The sequence below is a fragment of the Barbus barbus genome (genome assembly GCF_936440315.1).
Source record: "Barbus barbus genome assembly, chromosome: 1".
NCBI classification, from domain to species: domain Eukaryota; kingdom Metazoa; phylum Chordata; class Actinopteri; order Cypriniformes; family Cyprinidae; genus Barbus; species Barbus barbus.
In genome coordinates this window covers 23,410,557-23,431,635 of record NC_136729.1, presented here as the reverse complement: position 1 = coordinate 23,431,635, position 21,079 = coordinate 23,410,557, and the positions used below count along the sequence as shown (strand labels likewise).

At 37.1% G+C, this 21,079-nt stretch overlaps 1 protein-coding gene across 1 annotated transcript in view; it reads right to left on the bottom strand.

Annotated features, from left to right (window-relative positions):
* LOC306851610 (centrosomal protein of 89 kDa-like) overlaps positions 1–21,079 on the bottom strand; it is a 104,021-nt gene that overhangs the window by 70,357 nt on the left and 12,585 nt on the right. The window contains 8 exon segments of the mRNA XM_079387995.1: positions 546–661; positions 5,043–5,146; positions 6,172–6,255; positions 6,605–6,655; positions 14,027–14,169; positions 16,074–16,212; positions 16,215–16,267; positions 17,159–17,272. Of these exon segments, the coding sequence (XP_079244121.1) occupies positions 546–661; positions 5,043–5,146; positions 6,172–6,255; positions 6,605–6,655; positions 14,027–14,169; positions 16,074–16,212; positions 16,215–16,267; positions 17,159–17,272 (804 nt within the window).

Here is a 21,079-nt window from a genome sequence, read left to right as displayed (position 1 = left end):
TTTATTATTTGAATATATTAATTAATAATTTAAATACTTTTAAGTCTTCCCGTGGCCCCATTTGCTGATGAGTGATAAATACATTGACAGTCAATCAAAATTCATCTCTAAATGCTCACTGAGTTATGTTGACAGCAAACGTCATCGTCTGTTAGTGTCAACACTAATATAGATATTATAGTTATTGTTCTTGATGTGAACAGATATTTAGTTCCTCCCAAAACTTAATCCATTGGTTGACACATTGTTGCTTTTTCTGGGCTGGCTAAAAAGCTCAGATACATGTTATGTCTCTTCAACTACAAAAAAGCTAAATTTAGCAATAAATATTCTTCTTTTCATAAAACAAATATCACACTAGTGCCTGTTTCTGAAATCCAGAGCATTTATCTAATGCTGTCTTGATTAGCAACTGCTATCAGACTACATCTGCTGTCAGATTACACTACTCAAAGCCAGACTAAATATTTTGTATGGCTCATAGGAGGCAAGAAAAAAAAATCAAGAGCATTAAGAGGTATGAGGTGTGATTGTGTGTAACATACCCTCCTGTGTATGTTTGCTCTGGGCTTCTTTAGCTTTGGCATGCTGTAATTCCAACTGCTCTATCAATACTTGATTCTCCTCCAGCACCAAGCGAGCCTGCTCCTGCAGGTGCCTCCTACACACACACACAAAACACTGTGAGTGTTTCAGTGAACAGCGAGGCTGGCAAAAGGGATGAGAGTTCTTTCACTGATGAAGAAGATGGGCAGACTGTGAACAGCTGGCAATAAATGCAAAGACAGAAGCTAGAATCTCTCTACGACATACAAATTAATTCCAGTTAACACAAACTACCTTCCTGAATTCTAAGCTTTGGGTTAAAACACACACACACACACACAGTTCAGCTCAATGACAGGTTTAAATTAAGAAATTCAGAGAAAGGGAAAAAGTATTTCTGAGAGAGTTGTGCGGTGCTGTAAAGCAAGAGTTTTCTCTTTTGTGTTCATATTGACATTCTCATTCATGCAGAAAAGACTGCTCTTCACATTCACATTTACAGACACATAATTTGTATTTGTATCAAGCTGAAATTTTACTGTATGTGTGACGTGCTGATGCAAACACTGCTCCCATGGCAACTCAGAAATGCAACATGGTTTAAAAACAACACATAATAACCTGAAGGAGACATTATAAAACAGATTATCAAAAAGAAAATTGTATAGTGGGCTTGGTTCCATCCATCGGTTGTTGATTCAATGAAGGGGCAGTTCTGAATGCAAGCCTGCAGTCTAGTTTAAGCAGACTAAATGTATACAGAAGTCCAGCATAAGTAACTAAAGAGAAGTCTGTCATTTCACCAGAATATTGAATTATGAACTTGATTAAACATTACAAGGTCAAAAAAAAACATACAGTGGGGAAAAAAAATTATTTGATCCCCTGCTGATTTTGTACATTTGCCCACTGACAAAGAAATTATCAGTCTATAATTTTAATGGTAGGTTTATTTGAGCAGCAAGAAACAGAATAACAACAAAAAAATCCAGAAAAACGCATAAAAAAAGTTATAAATTAATTTGCATTTTAATGAGTCAAATAAGTATTTGACCCCTTCGAAAAACATGACTTAGTACTTGGTGGCAAAACCCTTGTGGGCAATCACAGAGGTCAGACGTTTCTTGTAGTTGGCCACCAGGTTTGCACGCATCTCAGGAGAGATTTTGTCCCACTCCTCTTTGCAGATGCTCTCCAAGTCATTAAGGTTTCGAGGCTGATGTTTGGCAACTCGAACCTTCAGATCCCTCCACAGATTTTCTATAGGATTAAGATCTGGAGACTGGCTAGGCCACTCCAGGACCTTAGTGCGCTTCTTCTTGAGCCTCTCCTTTTTTGCCTTGGCCGTGTCATTGTCATTGGGTCATAGTACAGTTCATATTCTGCAGTTCTGCTAGGATTTGTGGGTCTTGTCTTTTTCTCCTACAGATGACTTGCAGGACCCTGTTCGTTATTGTACTAAATTAGTTTTAATCGTTTAACCACCACAGTGTCTTGTCTCCATTGGCAACGCACACGATTCATGTCGAATGCACGTGACATCGCAGGTAGCGGAAAGTGCAAGCGGCGATTGCAAGTGACATTGTAATTTAGTTTCTTTTTTCTTGTCTTCACCACCTGGCTACTGTTGTAAAATGTTGAAAGATTCAAACAAAAAATAATCAATAAATAGAAAAAAATTTAAAAGACTGCAAGTGACGTCACTCGCAGTAGCGCAAGTGTCTGAGAGTGCAAGTCTGAGAGTGCAAGTCTGAGAGTGCAAGTCTGAGAGTGCAAGTCTGAGAGTGCAAGTGCAAGTCTGCAGCCAGACCCTATTGCAAACTTCAGACAGGCCTGTACATGTGCTTTCTTGAGCAGGGGGACCTTGTGGGTGCTGTAGGATTTCAGTCCTTTATGGCGTGGTGTGTTACCAATTGTTTTCTTGGTGACTATGGTCCCAGCTGCCTTGAGATCATTAACAAGATCCTCCTGTGTAGTTCTGGGCTGATTCCTCACCGTTCTCATGATCATTGAAACTTCACGAGGTGAGATCTTGCATGGAGCCCCAGTCCGAGGGAGATTGGCAGTTATTTTGTGTTTCTTCCATTTGCAAATAATCACACCAACTGTCACCTTCCCACCAAGCTGCTTGGCGATGGTCTTGTAGCCCATTCCAGCCTTGTGTAGGTCTACAATCTTGTCCCTGACATCCTTGGACAGCTCTTTGGTCTTGGCCATGGTGGAGAGTTTGGAATCTGATTGATGGATTGCTTCTGTGGACAGGTGTCTTTCATACAGGTAACAAACTGAGATAAGGAGCACCCCCTTTAAGAGAGTGCTCCTAATCTCAGCTCCTTGCCTGTATAAAAGACACCTGGGAGCCAGAAATCTTGCTGATTGATAGGGGATCAAATACTTATTTTACTCATTAAAATGCAAATCAATTTATAACTTTTTTTGAAATACGTTTTTTTTGTTGCTGTTATTCTGTCTCTCACTGTTAAAATAAACCTACCATTAAAATTATATATTGATAATTTCTTTGTCAGTGGGCAAACGTACAAATTCAGCAGGGGATCAAATTATTTTTTCCCCCACTGTATGTATGGATGAATTGTTTACAATATGATCACTAACATATATTTAGAAAACATATTAATATGTCAGATTATTTCATGACTTTAACATTAAATAAGAGAGAGGAAACCTAAACGACTAACTGAAAAATGATGGTAATAACAGAGTGCATCTGCAAGAGGAATACAGTTCAGGTCTGCCTTTTTTTCTTTTTTTTGAACAGTGAAAATGACATATATTCTTAGTTGTTTTTTACTCTTATTAGGGCTGCACGATTATGACAAAAATCACAATTGTCGATTATTCCCTTTAGATTGAAATTGCGATTATTAATAACGTTTATTTTGAACAGATTTATGTCATATTTTTATATAAAATATATATTTAAAAAAAGGCTGAAAACACTCTTCCTGAACTTTTATTGCTTTTCTATAGCATTGAGCCTCAAATGTCAACTATACATAGGTTTGGTTTCTTCTTTATACAAAAAAAGGTAAAATTATGTATGGTATAATAATGTTGTACTAAAACTAAAATAAAAAAAAATAAAAAATGGTTTACTAAAGCTATATATTTCACTTACAACTACACAGACAAAATTTCAAATTACAGTAACATTTTACAGTACAATTCATATTATCAGGGCTCCAGACTAACATTGGAGAGCAGTGGCACCAGATTTGATAGCACTGAATATTATAAGTTTTGTCTCTTAGAAATGCACATTAGAACAGGAGCTTGAGTTCAGAGTAGCAGGAGCTTGCGTTGGGATGCAGATGTACATTTGACAGTACCATTGTGAAAACTGTAACAGCCTCATTGTTTATACATAACCAAAAGTACAACACCTCATTACCATGGTAAAAAAGTAGCCTAACTACAGGTTTCTATGATGTTTGCATTGAAAAACAGTAGACTAAAGACATTCGGTCAATTACAAATCCACATCAACTGATAGAATAATTAACAAAATAATGTAATTATATTCCATTACTCCTTTAACATAGTTAGTATATTAATACTCAATAAGAATATCCTAATTTTCTGCCACCGTACCATTAGTAGTTACCGTTAGTGTTACTACAGTAAAACTATGGTAAATGTGGGTGATTTGTGGATTGAAACGTCTTCTAACTGGATCGTTGTTGCACTGTTTCTGCATCAGTGTTGATGAGAATAACAGCTCAGATTTATTTGGCTTTAAACTAGTTTAAATTAAAGAGACGTGATTTATACTGGAGAACTCTGCACTGAACTCGAGTGATTCTTACTGGATTTCACAGCGTTGTTTAGCGCGCGATCGTGACGGTCACTGTAATAAACGCATAAACACTCTAAGCTCACACTGCACTGTTTTCTTTTGAGGCGAGCGAATAAAAGGCCAGTGTGGCGCGCAGTTCAAACGAGTACCACTATTTTGTTCTGCTTTTGACACGTTTGGCGTTACATATCTATCATGCATAACAGAGTGACAACTACCATCAGTTAGACAAAATGTCTTTTATCCAGTGTGTTTGAGTTTGTTAAACACCTCTTAAGCACACAGAATAATGCAAGTGGGCATTTTTAATTGTTTATTTATTTTTGTAATCGTGGCTTTGAACGATTATGTAATCGTGGCATCCATAATCGTAATCGCGATTATACATTCGATTAATTGTGCAGCCCTTACTCTTATACTCATAACTTCAGCCCCATGACTGTCAGCCATAACCAAACAGGCTATTAATCCTGTGATAAGAGCATGGCCAGCAAAGTGAGGCATGCCTCAAGGACAAGATGCAGTGTTTTTGTTATCGCCCTCAGGACTATCGCAATCCCCCTGGACATTTTTCCTTTTCACTTTTTTCCCCTAATTTCTGTGAAAGTCCACTGTGATTTCTTTCCATGCGCAAAAAAATGCATACACTTTTACATTACACAGAAACACTCGTACTCACCATTCTTTGTTGCTAACAGTGCTGCTTTTGTTGACCTGAGCATGAAGTTTCTCATTTTCCTGAATTACCTCCTCTGCATGTGCTCTCAGATTCTGTAGTTCTTCCTGTCAGAAGAAACATAGTCTGGCGTTTATTTCGCCATGGAAAAAAACACCACAAACTGCTAAAATAAGGTTATTAGTATACATGAACATCCTCTGGTGCATTTGTAAATGCATTCATCTCAGCCAGAGATCATCTGAAACTTCAGCATAGGTGCACAAAGTGAAAAAGTCACCTCAGCTCTCTCCAAACCAATGCTTAGCAAGCTCTCAAAATAACACCTTGACCCAGGAATTAATCTCTTTAATCTTATCTTTCAGAAAATTCCAGAAGAATCTGGGAAATGTTTAAAGAATACGTTGCATTTTTTTGTGAATTTGTCTTTGTCATACTTATCACAAATATCACTGATGAATGTGATTATTCAAGACTTGACTACAGAGAGAGGGTGGTGAAAACAATTGTCTGTCCCTTTAAAACATAATACATGACTCTGAATGGAAAGATCTTTAAATTCAAGGCAGGTAAGTCTGGTGGGAGTGTTGGCTGCACTGCAAATGTGTTAGAAAGAGAGAGAGATCAAGTGAAAATGAGAAGTGTGTGATAGAGATTGAGAGAGACAGAGAGAGAGAGAGAGAGAGAGAGAGAGAGAGAGAGAGAGAGAGAGCGAGAGAGAGAGAGAGAGAGAGATACTCAAAGAAAGAAAACCAGGCTATTAGAGAGAGGTTATTACAGATATCCTATGATTAGTGTGGCTAAAATCAGATTTCTCTGCATGAACTTCATTCTTATATTCTCATTTTAATCTCTCATTGGTACTGTCCATATTAATACAATACACTCCAGCATTCGACAAGCTGCTCAATATAAATTATGAGTTTACACATTATATCCAATAGAAATCAATCACAATAAAGTGATATATTTCTACCTAAGTGATGCATTCTACCTAAGTGATACATTTTCTAGCAGCCATTGCTATTTAATACACCCCCAAAAAAAGAATTCTTGCACAAACACAAAAATATGTAATAAGAGTAAACTTACTCAAACGTTCCCCTTCTCACACAGGCACAAACTAACTCACCTCACAAGACTTGAGGAGTTTGTCTTTGGCATTCAGATGGTCCTCATAGGCCAGCAGCAGGGGTGATAAATATTTCATATCCAGCTAAAGGCAATTTAGAGTAAAACCATAGCATTAAACAAAAACAAATAAAATATTTTCTGCATTTCTCTTCTGTCCAACAACAAGCAGCTGTGAAATAATCTGACAAGAGTAGGCATCACTGCCTTTGTTAAATAATACACATTAGCACAAAGTAAGAAACAAGCATTTTCACTTTAATTCATGAGATGTTCTCATCACAACACTGTGAATGCATCATCGTAGAATAAGTAACCAATGAGAATAATTAGGAAGAGACAGTATGGAAATTTGACACTTAATGCCTGGAGGCTAAATGGAACAAACATGCAATGAAAGCTAAGGAATTTTATTTTTTCATAAATTCACATACCAACCAAAGAGGCGCAGGTCCTTTCACTGGCAAGCCTTTAATCTGAGCATTCTGGGAAATGTAGGACAAGAAATGCATTTGAGACTACATATGTGACCCTGAACCACAAAACCAGTCTTAAGTCGCTGGGTATATTTGTAGCAATAGCCATAAATACATTGTATGGGTCAAAATTATTGATTTTTCTTTTATGCCAAAAATCATTAGGACATTAATTAAAGATCCTGTTCCATGAAGATATTTTGTAAATTTCCTACTGTAAATATATTAAAACTTAATTTTTGATTAGTAATATGCATTGCTAAGAACTTCATTTGGACAACTTTAAAGGCGATTTTCTCAATATTTAGATTTTTTTGCACCCTCAGACTTCAGATTTTCAAATAGTTGTATCTCAGCCAAATATTGTCCTATCCTAACAAACCATACATCAATGGAAAGCTTATTTATTCATTCATTATTGATGTGTAAATCTCAATTTTCAAAATTGACCCTTATGACTGAACCCCTTATGTGACAAAAGAAGTAAAAGTACTGTAATTACACTGAAACATATTTACAGAACAATGCTATTTCTTAGTCAGACAGCTGAAAAAGGATGAGACAGACTCGTGTAAAATTCTCACAGTATGTAGGGCAGTGAAATGAAAAAAAAAAAATACACAAAATATGCAAGATACAAGCACAAGTCAATCTAGCACATTTAACAGAAAAGCAGTGCAAGAGAAGCACAAACAAATGTAAAGATGTATTCTGTGGGAACAACTCTTTAGAGTAAAGTTGAAGGGAATGTACCAAAAGGAGCTGTGCAGGATGTGGTCACTGAGATTAGCAGTATTGGATTGAAAATCTGTGACATGAACGGATCGATTCTGACAGCAGTGTGAGAGCGTGTTTTAGTGGGTGTGTGGATATGTGCTTTAAAGGCAATGAGAGATGAGCCTCTTTCGGACGTTGATGCAGGAGGGCAATTCAGAACTCACAAGTGACATGAGCCAATGGCCCCCTCCGGACAGACACACACACACAAACACACACACACACACACACACACAGCTCAGAGGTTGCTTTAGGACAAGCTGCCATTGTGAGTTTATAAGAAAGATTTTGTGAGCGTGACATGGTCTGCAACCTTTGCTCTTCCTTCAAAACACACACTTTTGTTTTTATATTATGGAATATACTACTGACATTTTTTTATATTTAAAGCTGAAGAGTGATATGGTTTCAAACATTCAAATAGGTTTGACATACAGTCATGGCCAAAATTTCGGCACCCTTGGTAAATTTGATCAAAGAAGGCTGTGAAAATTAATCTGCATTGTTAATCCTTTTATTTAAAAAAAATTCACAAAAATCTAACCATTCATTGGATAATAAGAATTTAAAATGGGAGGAAATATCATTATGAAATAAATGTTTTTCTCTAATACACATTAGCCACAATTAACGGCACCCTTTTATTCAATACTTTTTGAAACCTCCAATTGCTAGTTTAACAGCTCCTTTAATTTCTCCTATAATGTCTGATGAGGTTAGAGAACACCTGACTAGAGATCAGAGACCATTCCTTCATGCAGATCCTTCAGATTCCCAGCTCCATGACGGTGCTTCTTCTTTTCAGTTCACCTCACTCATTTTCTATAGAGTTCAGGTCAGAGGACTGGAATGGCCATAGCAGAAGCTTGGTTGTGTGCTCAGTGACCCATTTTTTGTGTTGTTTTTGAGGTTTGTGTTTGGGTTATTGTACGGTTGGAAGATCCAAACATGGCCCATTATAATATTTCTAACAGAGTCAGTTACTTATTGATTTTTTATCTATTGGTATTTGATAGAATCCATGATGCCATGTGTCTAAACAAGATGTCCAGGACCTCCAGCAGATATAGGCCCACAACATCAAAAATACAGCAGTATATTTCATTATACACCCATCTTGAGTGTTTGCTGCTAAAAAGCTCATTTTTTAGTTTCATCAGACCATAGAAGCCAGTCCTATTTGACGTTCCAGTCGTGTCTGATAACTGAATATGCTGGAGTTTGTTTTTGGATGAGCTAGGAGAATTTTTCTTGAAACCCTCCCAAACAACATGTGGTGATGTAGGTGCTGTTTGACTATTTTTTTTAAGGTTTTCTGACCCCGAGACTCAACTATTTTCTGCAAATAGTATGATGCATTAGAGAAATTAACTAGCTAGTCACAACTGTAGTACCGTAGTAACTTCATTGGCATACCTTGAACATTCACTTGAACTGCATTGGTTCAACAACTGTCATTAATGACATCATGCAGGTGGTGGAGCAATAACTTCTGCTAATTAATTGCCTCAAGTTTGATTTAATGTTAGACAGGGCTCCAGACAAAAAAATCGAGTAAGGAGCCATTGGCTCCTATAAAAGAAAAACTTAGGCGCCAAATTATTTTTTTAGGTGCCACAGAATAAAAGTGGTTTATTTTATTATTATCATTTTATTTTTCCCCCCTATTTTAACATTTCAATCATTTTGTCATGTGTTTATGTCTTATCTTTTCTAGGCTTTATCAGCATTTTAATCCATCTTGTAGATGATCAGGTCGACCGGGGGACTAAGGTTCACTTAAAGTGTGAATTAAATGTCTTTTACAACTTGAAATATACAGTCACAAAGAATTGTTTGTTACACAGAATCTGTACCAATATCATGGACCATAAGCATCACTTGTTAACTGAATGCAGTGCATCCTATAAATGTTGTCACGTCTTTCACACATTCAGTCTGTTTTTCTTCATTAGTAAAATGCTATTTTATAGGAGGAGTTGAATCATGTACAACAGAATAAGTAAAAATATTAATATGCAACAGCGCATGAATATAGCAAAACGCTCCTCTTTATAGTTATTTTTCTAGCTGACTGATGAGTTTATGGACACTGAGTGGTTATTCTGAGGTAAATGTATTACAATGCAATGTTTACAAGCTTTATACATTTCCTCAGTTTGAAACAATGAGCTTTTACATAAAACATTTCAGTAAGTTGTATACTATAGGCTTTCTTATTGCCTACCTTTTGATCATGTTCATTTCATACTATAGTAGTAAATCGAAATATATAATGGGTTCACTTGCTGCTTTAACTGAGGAGCTAAAGAGATCGCGCCTGAGCATTAAGTGCGATACTCTCCACTCGCGCGATCCGGACGCATACACGGACCGTGTGGACGCGGGGTACTGGTGTTTATATTACCGAAAGTGTGCGCTTGTGGTCCGCATTAAAGAGCATCCAAACCGCATAATTTGAATTTTGTAGCATTTTAAAGCTGATACTTTGTTTATTAAAAAGTAAGACAGCACAAAGCTTTTTGCGATTACTGGATGGCAAGTGCGCTTCAAATAACAGGAAGTCCATGCATTAACAGAACACAGCATATAGACTAAGATCTCGATAAGAAGATCGACCAGACAAGTGTAAATGCATCTGGTTGTTGAAACCACATATGGTAATTTTACTCCTCCCATAATATTAAAGTAATAGACGTGTGAGATCGTTTTATAGGCTATATGGCATGTTATAGTCAGATATGACAGCGCAATGCAACAAGCATCACCGCGGATGAGTAGCGGAGTATTTCTTCAGCAAGCGACGCGCAAACTGAATGAACCTGAAAGTAAGCCGCAGACGCTCAACACACATTCTTCATTAAAAGTAGCGAGACTAGCCTATCTTTCCAGTGTTGATGCCGCGCGCTCTCTTGATATTGAAATTAGCTGATAATTAATAAAATTATCCATTGCTTTCATTGACGTGAACTCCGTTATATTTGCATATGAAGCGGGAATTGAAGAACGGATTTATATCCGTTTTGCGAAGACACATTTATGTGGCCAAGTGTAAATGGGGAAACGTTTTAACAAATCATATAGATATCCGATCAGAGAAAATGCATGAAGTGACCAGGTGTAAACAGGCCCTTTCAGGTCTCTCTCACTGCGTTCAGCAGACTGTGTGCGGCAGAGACCAGGACTGTTTGAAACTCTTTTCCAGTAAAACTTTGATGCGCATCGTCTTATGTAAGTTTAATACGTGAACATAACAAAATATGTGAGCGCAAAACAATCGGGAAAAAAGTCCTTTCATGCAAATTATATATAGTCGCCAGTGGCGACCTCAGCAAAAACTTCACTCGCAAATTAATATTTTTGGCCGCAAATGCGACCATTTTAGTCGCAGTTTGGAGCCCTGTTAGATTCCTATTGTAAATAACGTACATGGCATCTGAGGACAACTTTGCTATTTTTCTTTTCCTATATTCTTACATTTGATTAAATCGCAGGATCCCTTTTATGTCACGGTTACCCAAATGTTAAATAAGAACTACGGTTTCGGGAAATACTGAATCACTGATCTATGTTGTTTACGATGGAACTTGTTGGCTAACAATGATATTGGAAAACACACACCTGGAAGAGTGTTGTAGAAACTGTGTATTTTTTGCAAAGAAAATATTCTGCTTGGTGACACTAGAAAATCCAGAAATAACACATCTTTTACTGAATATGCTTAGTAATGTAATGGATTTATTTTTTTGCATTTTTACATGTTAAATTAAATGTACGTTAACATGCCCTTATGAGACAGCTTTCCTCATGTGTTAGGTCCGATGTTGTTTCCATGGAATGGATTCAGTTGAGGTCTGAACAGATTATGCATTGGAATTCAGAAAAAATATATATTTTAGAGAGAGATTTTTTTAAAGACTGCCTGTGGGTTTGCAATCACAATGCTTAGTTGGAATATTTTCTAAATTGATAATATAATTGTGTGAATAATGAATGGAGCAGTGGGCTAGTTTCAAATTGCTAATACATACTGTTACAAAAGCATAATGCATGAACCATTTCATTGGTGATAGACTATATATTAAACTTTGTTACAATGAAACTTTAAGATACAGAGACTGTGGGCAGTCGTGGCCTAAAGGATAGAGAGTCGGACTTGTAACCCGAAGGTCGTGGGTTCGAGTCTCAGGTCCGGCAGGGATTGTAGGTGGGGAAGTGAATAACTAACACTCTCTCCACCCTCAATACCACGACTGAGGTGAGATCCTTGAGCAAGGCACCGAACCCCCAACTGCTCCCCGGGCGCCGCAGCATTGGCTGCCCACTGCTCCAGGTGCATGTTCACCACTGTGCACTTGGATGGGTTAAATGCAGAGCACAAATTCCGAGTATGGGTCACCATACTTGGCCACACACCACTTCCCTCCCTCCCCTTAAATTCATAATACATTATACAGTTTTTAAAATGCTACTTATGCTAAAATAATTTTATTTGCAAAGTGCTGTGTGACACTGTGTGCAATGTACTTTTTATCTCTAATTAGAGTAAAAGTACCACTGCTGAGAGTCCCCAGACTTAATGACTCAATCACATTGTAGCAGTGTTGCCAGCCACTGCCCTAATCACTCCAGCAGCCCTCCAGTACACGCTTCCTGTGGCCCGCTCCCTCAACAGTGTTCAGACACATTCAGCGTTACACTGATCCACTTAAGGCTAGAAAGGGAAGCAATCAACAGTACTGTAAAAAGCAAAGGCTGGTGGGTGGAGTGAGAAGGAGACAGAGAGAGCCTAGTTTCAGAACTGCAGCATGTGTCTGTGTCTTCTTTAACTAAAGCCCATGTGACAACTGACCAAATTTCCTTAAATTTCATTCCTGCTGGAAGGAGGGGCAGCGGGAGAGAAAGCGCAGAAGAGAGAGTGGGATCCAGGCTACTGACCTGAAACTAAAGTGACAGAGTATATTTAGTCTGCCGATTGTCTCCTCTCTCCCCATCCGCTCACATCTGCCCAACCACACACCAGTGCTCAAATTAAAGTCAGTCTTTTAACAACCAGAGTTCAAGAGTCGAGGACAGTTTACGGTTCAATTGCACAAAATGAACAGAACTGATATGATCATTTTTTTAATTTAAAATATTAACCGAAACCTCCAGAGAGGTTTATTAGAATATTTAAGAAAGAGCTTCAGTTCTGTGATCAGCAGATCTCTAATTCATTGTGGTTAGGGACTGTTAGCCCTAAGCTCATCTTTAAATGAGGAGCATGTCAGGCATCCGAATACTGTACAGATGAATGAAAAGCAGATTAATATATTACACTGAATATCTGAGCAATCAGTAGAGCCATTCTCTCAGTGAACCAGCGAGCCAGACAGGCTCAAAGTTCAGACAGCCCTCATCAAAATGAAATAAGCTTAATCCGGTCCTTCCTCCTTAATAAAATGACACCAGCGGGACAAATGTGAGATCTTTGATCCTTCAAAGATGGAAGGCAAAGAGGTCACGGTGCTTTCGGGCTGTCAAACTCTTCTGAGGCTTTCTTAAAGAAGCTCAGTTTTGCAATTCCTCTGAGTGCTTTCCAATTATTATTCACTGCATAAAGGTTCATAAAACTTACAACAACTCAGCTGTTCAGTTACAGGGCTCTTTCCAATATTATGCTCCTACATGCAAATCCCAGCATATTTAAATAACGCTGTCACCAAAGCGTTAATAGTGATATGGTTAAATAAAGGTCTAAATAGTTTTTGGACGCGTCTCAGCTGCCCACCATCTCAGAGGCGCTAGAAGATTAATGCGTTCATAAGGCTTAGACAAGCAAAGCAGAAACAATCTCTGATTCCACGCACGCACACACAGATCTGATCTGATCTCAACCTCTCGCTGGTTAATGCTCCTTTAAAAATTATAATACCCTGCAAACTATCATCTCTGCATTAAACAGGAAGTGGGAGATGAAAGGAAGTGCTGCATATCATTACTGTGGTGTCAGCTAATCACACCCTGCAAGACTGAAAGGAGACAGTGTCAGATACTACTAAAATACTGAGAGACGATTCCTTTTTCATCAGTTATGAAGAAAATGGAACTATAGTTTCTAGCGGTCCTCCAGAGTCAGTCTATGGACATCTGCGGCAATTAACTTCAGTTATCACAGAGCACCGATCTCTCGCATCAAAACAGAGGATAAGGCAAGCGAGACCACAGATATAATGTCCCGTACATGAACTCAAACATTATTTCAGAGAATCATCTCCAGAATTTTAATTAAAATCTATGTGGCATGTTTCTTTCCACAGTATGTGAAAACACCACACAAATTGTTTTGCAAGCACTTAAAAGAGCATTTTAGAATCATAGCTCTCTCCTCTTCATACAGAGTAACTCTGAGAACTTACGCAAAGATAGAAAATTCAGATTCTCCATCATTACATATACATTGATATTTATGTATAGTTGAGGGGAGGGAATGTTCACTGTAACTTTTCGAAAAGTATAAAACTCCTGACTCTTTTAATGTAGTGCTGGGTTTGAGCCTATAGACCTGTCTTTAAAATGCTTTCAAACCTGTCTCTGAAAATGGTGTATAGTGGGCAATTTTACCTCGTCCTTGGTGAGTGGTCGGAATCTGGCTTGGTATCTGCTTAGCTCCACATTGAGACGGTGAACTGTCATCTTCAGCCCATCATTCTCATCCACCAGCTCTTGAGCCTGCTGCCTCAGATTCTGCAACTCAGAGCTCTCACCTATACACACACAACTGCACATAGTTAGATCAGAGCTGATTGATGCAAAACCACACACAACTAATCCAGCAAAAAAAAAAAAAAACACTCAGGCAAGAACTCCCACCCAGAAATATATACATATATGGGTGTTTCTTCTACTATGGGCACTTTGGGTCTTCTAGACTTGTAGAAATGTATGTACATGTATCATGGGAGAATTCTATCAATTAGTTTTTCCTCACCTGAACAGCCATGACCAAGTATAATTTCTGGCACATCTCAAAATCACCATTTATTTTGCGTTGGAAATTATATCCTAAGACTAATTTGCCTTAAGGCTAATTTCATTAGCTACAATATTAGGTTTTTTTATAATTATTATTGATATTATTATTATTTTACATATGTTCAGAAGTAATATTTTTCCTGATTTTATTTTCTACACACATCACATGTCTCATAAATCATCTCTTCACTGACACTGTTATCTCCTTGGTAACCAGGTAGACTATTTTTTGGAAAAATGTTACCAAGGGATAAATTGTCAGTTGTGATGAGAATGATGCCACAACTGAAAGACAGTTGTGCAAACATTAAAATTGGGAGCATTAGGATGCAGCATGAAAATTGTAAAAAAATAAAAACTATTCAAGCAGCTGGCTTATAATAGACCCATGAATGCACTCACGGTTAGAGGAAGGCCTTCTTCAGGATGCCATATTAATCATTTTTGATGGTTTTTCATATTTTAAAATAAAAAGTCTGAGTTTGGGACATTGGTAAAATAACAAAATACAAGTATGAAAGGTATTTCGAAAAAATGTCAAATGAATAACAAACCGATGCTAAACAGTTTTAAAGACGTGACCTTCATAAAAAAAAAAAAAAGAAAGAAAAAAACTTCAACCCTGAGACATAAAATGCCTGTAGTATAAGTTGCTACTTTATTAGTTACATGTGTACACCTGTTGGTTAATGCAAATAACTTATCAGCAATCACAGCATACAGGCTTTTTTTTAAAGTTTCAGTGTTTGTTCAAACCCAATCACAGATCAGGGAAGAAATGTGATCTAAGTGAATTTGACTGCGGAATGATGTTGGTCACTGCTGGAGTGGATTCAGTATCTCAGAGACTGCTGACCTGATTTTCCAGACACCATTCACGAAAAAATGCTGTAAAATATGCAGAATGGGCAGCTGTTAATGCTATCATATGGGAATTGGGAACCATAAAAAATGCTATTCTAGAGATCCTACCCAGAATTAGAATGTTGTACCTAATAAAGAGGCCACTGAATATGAAAAAAGCACAAGTCTCATTAAAATGGGTTGTTTAATTGACTACAGCTCAGTTGTCAAAAATTACTGTGCAAAACACTGCTTAAAATGAAGTAGGCATATGCTGAAGATTATGCCTATTTGAAATGTAGATTTTGTTCCACAGTGCGTTGCTTAAAGGCATACGTCACCCAAAAATTAAAATTCTGTTATTGTTTACTCCTCCTTATGCTAGTTCAAAACCTTTATGTATTTTTTCCCCTTAAAAAGGACCATTTATGAAGACTGTGCAAGTCAGTGTTCGACTGGAGCATTCAAGCTTCCAAAATGACACAAAACTACCATTAAAATTTTATAAAAGCATAATTAAAATAGTCCATATAAGTATAATCCAAAGTCTTCTGAGGTCATACAAAAACTCTGTGATTTTAGGGCCCCAGTCTTCATTCATTTTATTACATTATAATGAAAAGGTGGCCCGAATATTCTTCAAAAATTCACCACACGCAGAAGAGAGAAAGTCATATGGATACGAAGCAATATGAGAGTGAGTAAATGATGACAGAATTTTCATTTTTAGGGGAACAATCCCTTTAATGCTGGATAGGCACTGTGGGATGTATAGCAGCGAGTGAGGAGGCACCTGTGGAGTTTCCTCTCTCTGTGTGAGAGTGGCAGAGCTCCTGCCGGAGATGCTCTATGTGCTGACTCTGTTGTAAACATCTCTTCTCCAGCGTTTCTTTCTCCTGGGCCAGAATTTGAGTCTGCTCCCTCAGCTCAGCTCCTTTACAAATGCTTGCTGCACCTCTAGCGTGCTGCGCAACACTTCACTGGCCTCTGCACCACACAGCACACAGGGCAGGGCAAAACACGGCACAGCCACACATAGAATAAAAACCACAGCACAGAAAAGCAAATACATTACACACGGATATGAAAACAGAATTTTTAACACTACAAAAAACAGAAAACAGAACACAGCAACAGCACCACATAACACACCACCAACAAGACCACAAAATGCAAATACAGGACAGCAGAGAAGGATTGCATTTAAAAAAAACAGCAGGACACAAACAAATAAAAATGTGGCAAGAGAAATGAAGGAGAAGACAGGATTATGTAAAGGCTTGATGTGAAGGTCATTTCCTAAGCGGACTGATTTTCATTTTAAGATGGACTATATTAATTCCATTTGATGCAAAACAGTACAACATGTTTCTGACCATCTGTTTAGTCCTAATACACATTAATGAGTCTGGCGCTGTACAGTCTGTTGAGATTCCTCAATATATTCATTCTATTAGTCTGTCTGATCTTAATGTCAGCCTTATCACATTACCACAGATTAAAATACATACTCTGTCTGATCCTATATTTTCATGAAAATAAGCAGCATAAACAAAATTAGACACAGACAAGCTTAATATTATTAAATAACTTACAGAACTAATGTGATTCCCTTTCATTAGTATTTTGTGCTCTAGTCTTTACCTAGAATTGTCCTGACAATCTAGTCAAATCTGGTGGGATGTGTCTGGTTCGAAGATGTAAAATACCCGGTAATACATTTAATTGATTATTGAACATCTAAATGGAGCAATAAGCCACTCCGGGCCATTCATTACAATTACTTTACCAAGAATAAGGAGATTTTAGCTCCAAAATTATTCATTGGAAAGACAAAAAAGCTGAAAAGGTCACAGAGTAGAGTTCATGCCCCCTCACCTGGACTGATGTTTCTCTCTTTCCCTCTCACTGGACTCTCCTTCATCCGTGAGGTCTTCCTTTTTGAAGTATTCAAAGATCTGTGAGACCGAGCGCTCCAGTCATCATTTAGTTCTGACAAGAACAATATGAAAAAACATTTATAAAACAAGGAGGTGAGTGAGGTAGTAGTAAATAGTGATAAACTGATTGGGCAAATAAATGAGCAATTGTACAACAGAATTAGAGAGTGATAATTAAGTGATTGAATAAATTAGTTGTTAATGATGGTAGTCCATCATCTAAAAAAAAAAACATGATATATACCGTTTGGTGAAATTTTTTAATTGTTTTTGAAAAAAGTATCTTGTTCTCACCAAGACTGCATTCATTTCTGCAGTCATATTGTAATATTATTACAATTTAAAATAACTGTTTTCTATTTTAATATATTTTAAAATGTCATTTATTCCTGTTATCCCTTACGCAAAGAAAATATATTTCCTAATATATGAATGATCAACATATTAAACGACATAATGATATATTAGAAATTATACAGAATATTATACTGTGTAAATATATTAAAATATGTGACCCTGGAGCACAAAACCAGTCTGAAGTTGCTGGGGTATATTTGTAGCAATAACCAAAAAATACATTGTATGGGTCAAAATTATCTATTTTTCTTTTATGCCAAAAATCATTAGGATATTAGGTAAAGATCATGTTCCATGAAGATATTTAGTAAATTTCCTACCGTAAATATATTAAATATATTGATTAGTAATATGCATTACTAAGGACTTCATTTGGACAACTTTAAAGGCAATTTTCTCAGTATTTAGATTTTTTTGCACCCTCAGATTCCAGATTTTAAAATTGTTGTTTCTCAGCCAAATATTGTCCTATCATAACAAACCATACAGCAATGGAAAGCGTATGTACTCAGCTTTCAGATGATGTTTAAATCTCAATTTTGAAAAATTGACCCTTATGACTGGTTTTGTGGTCCAGGCTCACTTATATTGAATAATACATAAGGAACTGCTGCTTTTCATATATTGAAAAATATGTGACAATATTAGGGATGCTCAGATCAGGATTTTTGCAGCCGATACAGAGTACCGATTTCTTGTCATGGTGACCGGCCGATACGATGCCAATTCTGATGCTTCAAGCTTTATATAACATGTAATAATGTTATATAAATAATCATAAAAATTATTCCTTATAAAGTGAACATTTTATTATTCCTTTAAAATGGTATTTATGCATAACATTATGTATATCAGGACACTTCATATAAGACAAAAATAAATGCAAACAAAATGTGTCTGATGGCAGAGATGGGCACTCGAGCTAGTGACTCGGACATGAGTCGCATTTTTATAGCCTTCAGACTTGACTTGACTTGACTTGACCTGAAATGACTCCGGACTTTACTCAACTCGAGGAAAAGGAAAAGCAACTTGAGTCTTTTATCCTTAAATACTTCTATAAGTGCATCCGCACCCCAGCATCCATCCGGACATGCGTCGGCGCCAAGTTCAAGAGCTGCTGCCGTTATTTTAACAACAACAGAACGGTGAGAGGCAAAATTATAGATTACTTTCACTAAAATACAGCAGAAAAAAATAATGCTGCAAATATAGTTATTTTTCTTACTATTTATCTATCTATAACCTACGACTCAAACCAGATGTAACAAGACGTTTCTGAATTATCTGTAGGCTAAGAACACATACTTATATATAGGCTAGGTTGGAATTTAAACTTTGAAACTTATCTTTCTTTTCTGCTCAAGATAAGAACGTTTTGATCATCCAATGTTAGAGAGAGGACAAAATAAATAGAAACATTTAAACTCCAATATGGAAAAGTCTAGTGTAACTAGACTAGGTTTAATGCTGTCCAGTTTAAGACTGAAGAGGAAAAAAGAAATTGAAGCATTTAAACTACTGAAAGAACAAAACGGAGTAGTTTGATCACGGTTATCCACGGGTGCTGCAGATAATCTGTGGGTCGGGTAATAAAAAAATGCATTCTGATTATTTGCGGGTGGGTCGCGGGTGGATAAAATAAATCATAAATGATGCAATATTAACTACATTTTTTTTTAAATACATTTTTTCATTAGGCAGACAATTTTATTTGTGTTTGTGTGTGTGTGTGTGTGTGTTCGCCTGATCGCTGCAGTGACAGAAACGGTGACATTCCAGATAAAGTTTAAAAGGAGTAAAGCCTCTGTTAATGCTATTGAGTAGGTTAATATAGCCAAAGAAGATATTTTGTTTTATAAATAAATGTTCATAGAGCAGCGCGATCAGCTCCGGTGCCCGTGGAGCCGTAAAGCCTGCGCTCCGCAGACGAGTGCAATGATGCGCAGACCAGCTCTAAGGTCACTGTTAAAAAATGAACCATCCATTCATCTTATCATCATGCAAAACATACACAACAGAGCAAATTTTTTATTGTTTCTCGAAACGTCAAAGCATTTCCAGACTGGCGATGAATGCAGCATATGTCCCCACGCATCATATACGTCGTCACGCGTTGACGTCATCAAATTGCAATCAGTTCGTGAGTACCAATCGAGTCATAAAATGTGATTATCGGCTGATACCGATCTCCGGCTGATCGATCGGAGCATCCCTAGACAATATATTTACTTATATATCCTAATATATGTAATTTTATATTCAGTAATACACTTTATAATATATACATAAGCTATGGTACTGCATGTGTAAAATATATTAAACATATTTACTAATGCAGTATATATACACATAAATGGAAACAGGCTATATATTTCTTATATTTATAATTTATGATACATGTTTCATATTTTAAAATATAGCTAGTTTACAATAGCATAAGCACATCTGCTCATACTAAACACAGAAAATTGCACAGCCATTATTTTTTAAAGGGGTCATATGATGCAATTTCAAGTTTTCCTTTCTCTTTGGAGTGTTACAAGCTGTTTGTGCATAGATAAGATCCTTGAAGTTGCAAAGACTAAAGTCTCAAAACCAAAGAGATAATCTTTATCAAAGTTAAGACTCGTCCACGCCCCCCTAAAACGGCTCATTCAAACACACCCCCACATGTCTACGTCACGGTGTGGGGAAATTTTCATTAACACCGCCCAAATTTATACGCAATGAAAGGGGGCGTGATTTTTATTCTCGCTGTAGTATTGTTGCTGCCGCTGACACCATGTCCTGGAGACGCTGTGTTTCGTTGTGAAAGCGAAACTACTTTGTTTGGGCTTCCAAAAGAGGACACAACTAGAAATCAATGGTTAAGTTGTATTTACAACACTGTTTCAGAACAGTACAACCCAAATACTCGAGTGTGTGCAGCACATTTTACGGAGGACTATTTCCTGAACCTGGCAGGAGAGTAGCCTACAATGCTCGCTTGCACAAAGGCTGTTTCAATAAAGTGAGGCAATTCCAACTTTGCAAGAACAGTCTGACGCTTCTGACTCACAGCCTGTTACTGTGAGTAACAGGCTGTGCTACTCAGGGCTTGACAGTGCGAGCATTTCACTCGCATTTGCGACTAAAAATAGATGTGTGCGAACTGGAAAATGCATTTAGGAGCACAAGTGCGAATACAGGTCCTTCTCAAAAAATTAGCATATTGTGATAAAGTTCATTATTTTCTGTAATGTACTGATAAACATTAGACTTTCATATATTGTAGATTCATTACAACACAACTGAAGTAGTTCAAGCCTTTTATTGTTTTAATATTGATGATTTTGGCATACAGCTCATGAAAACCCAAAATTCCTATCTCAAAAAATTTGCATATTTCATCCGACCAATAAAAGAAAAGTGTTTTTAAATACAAAAAAAAGTCAACCTTCAAATAATTATGTTCAGTTATGCACTCAATACTTGGTCGGGAATCCTTTTGCAGAAATGA